The sequence below is a fragment of the Sceloporus undulatus genome, chromosome 9 (assembly GCF_019175285.1).
Source record: "Sceloporus undulatus isolate JIND9_A2432 ecotype Alabama chromosome 9, SceUnd_v1.1, whole genome shotgun sequence".
Lineage (NCBI taxonomy): Eukaryota > Metazoa > Chordata > Lepidosauria > Squamata > Phrynosomatidae > Sceloporus > Sceloporus undulatus.
In genome coordinates, this window is record NC_056530.1 from 9,393,083 (window position 1) to 9,395,677 (window position 2,595).

A 2,595-nucleotide genomic window follows, 5' to 3' on the forward strand; every position below is an offset into this window, starting at 1 on the left:
CTCAACATTAGGAGGAGCTTCCTGACAGTAAGGGCTGTTCGACAATGGAACAAACTCCCTCAAAGAGTAGTGGAGTCTCCTTCCTTGGAGGTCTTTAAGCAGAGGCTGGATGGCCATCTGTCGGGAATGTTTTGATTGAGAGTTCCTGTGTGGCAGGATGGGGTTGGACTGGATGGCTCTTGGTGTCTCTACCAAGGCTATGAATCTGGTTCCTGCATGGCATGGGCTTGGGCTGGTGAGTCCTGCATGGCAGAATAGGGTTGGACTGGATGGCCTTGGGGTCTCTTCCAACTCTATGATTCTATGATTCCAAGATCCACAGTTTCTTAAGTCTATTTCAACATTTTATGTATTTTTTTAGAATCATGATAAGTCTCTCACAAATCCTTATTTCTCCCCCAAACATATATGCTTCAATTTTAATAAATAACATTGTGTGTTCATTCCATTTCAGCGTTGTATTCACTCCACAAAGATGGGCCACTGTGACTGCTACGACGATTGCTCTTCTTGCTGCGGGACCACACTCCTCTGCTGTTCAGTGCCCAGTTGTTGCGAACAGTCCTGCTGCACTCCATGCTGCTGCATCCCAGTCTGCTGCTCACCCTGTTGCAGCCAGTCCTGCTGTGACTCATGCTGCGGTACCAAATCTTGCTGCAGCCAATCCTACTGTGACCCTTGTTCAAAATCTTGCTGCCAACAATCTTGCTGCAAAAAGTCATGTTGTGTCCCTTGCTGCAAACAGTCTTACTGCTGTGGCTCCTGCTGCAAGCAGTCTTGCGGTGATTCTTGCTGCAAAAAATCTTGTGGTGATTCTTGCTGCAAGCAGTCTTGCGGTGATTCTTGCTGCAAGCAGAGTTGCAGTGATTCTTGCTGCAAGCAGTCTTGCGGTGATTCTTGCTGCAAGCAGTCTTGTGGTGATTCTTGCTGCAAAAAATCTTGCAGTGATTCTTGCTGCAAGCAGTCTTGTGGTGACTCTTGCTGCAAGCAGTCTTGCGGCGACTCTTGCTGCAAAAAATCTTGTGGTGATTCTTGCTGTAAGCAGTCTTGCGGTGACTCTTGCTGCAAGCAGTCTTGCGGTGACTCTTGCTACAGTGACCCCTGCTGCTGCCAGACTCTCTGCCCACCCTGCTGCCCTCCAGTGAAGTCTTGTTGCAAGACGCAGAGCAAGGACTGCTGTGGCACAAAATGCTAAGTATGTTCCAGTCTACAGGTCCTCCAGTCCTACAGCTTCAATAGCATGGCCAGAGACCAAACCAATTCCTCACACTTCCAAGTTATGCTGTTTCCCGTCAAGGACTGCATATCTTCACTTGGTGGTTTCTGATCTCCCTCCTCTTCCACCACTACCATGATCTCCGCCTTCTCCTCTCCTTATTGGTTTCTTGATTTTTATTTATCTAGAATGCTTTCTCCAACCAGATAGAAATTTCCAGCTGGACGACCATCAGGAACCACAAACCAGATTTTGCTCTCCTGCTCTCCTCCTGAACTAAGAATGCCAAGATTTCAACCTCCCTCCTTCATGTAGTCATTAGCTTCTTTTCATCTTCCCTTTAATTGTATTTTCCGCCATGACTGCAATTTCCTCAAGGAGGGATGCCTATTTGTCTTTTCTGGGGTGAAATTTTTCCTGTTTTCCTCTTGGAATGGAATGTGTCTTCAATCATATTTCAATAAAATTCTAAAGTAATTGAACTCGATACTCTCCCTGATTGTCATTTATGGAACTTAGGCACTTCCAGAAAACCAACAAACAATCTATATTGTTGGAGTATTCTTCTTGGATAGAACTTTAGAGGCCTTGGAAACTTTGGGGAAAGGGATGCCAGATGTACAGAAGGTGATGCTGCCCCTGGTGTGTCCTGGACTAGCAAAGCTATAAAGACATCACTTTTGCAAAATAATAGAAACACTATAGATTTTTGTGGGTTTTTCGGGCAATGTGGCCATGTTCTAGAAGAGTCTGTTCCTGACCTTTCTCCAGCATCTGTGGCAGGCATCTTCAGAGAAGATGAAGATGCCAACCACAGATGCTGGAGGAATGTCAGGAATAAACTCTTCTAGAACATGGACACATCGCCCAAAAAACCCACAAAAAAACTATAGATGCTAGCCATGAAAGCCTTTGACTTCACAACAGAAACACTGATGGCATAATGAGCAGAATAGAGTGGTACTATTATTTCCCTTGATCTAGACCAGTGGTCCCCAAACTTTTTCCAGCTACCACCCTCTTTTGTTTTGGGCAATGACCCTAGGGACCGCCATACATATTTCTTGGTATTAGGTCTACTGTTCTACTGCAAATTCAAACTAATCTCGGTCACAGCTCGCTTTCCACCTGGTCACCCTGGGAGCAGCAACCATGCAAGATGGCTGAACAACAACCAAGCAGCCTCTCACCCATGCCACCCTTCCAGCAAAGGCCAGTGAGTTCAAGAGGCCTCTCGGCCATTGCTCAACCTGCTGCTTCCAAGGCATCCAGGTGCAAAGGGAGAAGCATCTTCATGGAGAGGAAGGACTCTCAATCCTTCTTTGTGGTAGGCATGGCTGTGTGTAGGGGTTTACAGAGGCCACATGCTCTGGACTGGA

The 2,595-nt window shown here is 46.4% G+C and overlaps 1 protein-coding gene across 1 annotated transcript; it reads left to right on the top strand.

Moving 5' to 3' along the window:
* Window positions 1–475: 475 nt before the first annotated feature.
* Window positions 476–1,195, top strand: LOC121915485 (keratin-associated protein 5-5-like). The gene has a single exon (XM_042439794.1). The coding sequence runs from the start codon at window positions 476–478 to the stop codon at window positions 1,193–1,195; it is 720 nt and encodes a 239-aa protein (XP_042295728.1).
* Window positions 1,196–2,595: the final 1,400 nt, after the last annotated feature.

What these genes read in the sequence shown, in the direction of transcription:
- LOC121915485 (XM_042439794.1), top strand. Translation starts at nt 476, where the DNA reads ATGGGCCACTGTGACTGCTACGACGATTGCTCTTCTTGCTGCGGGACC.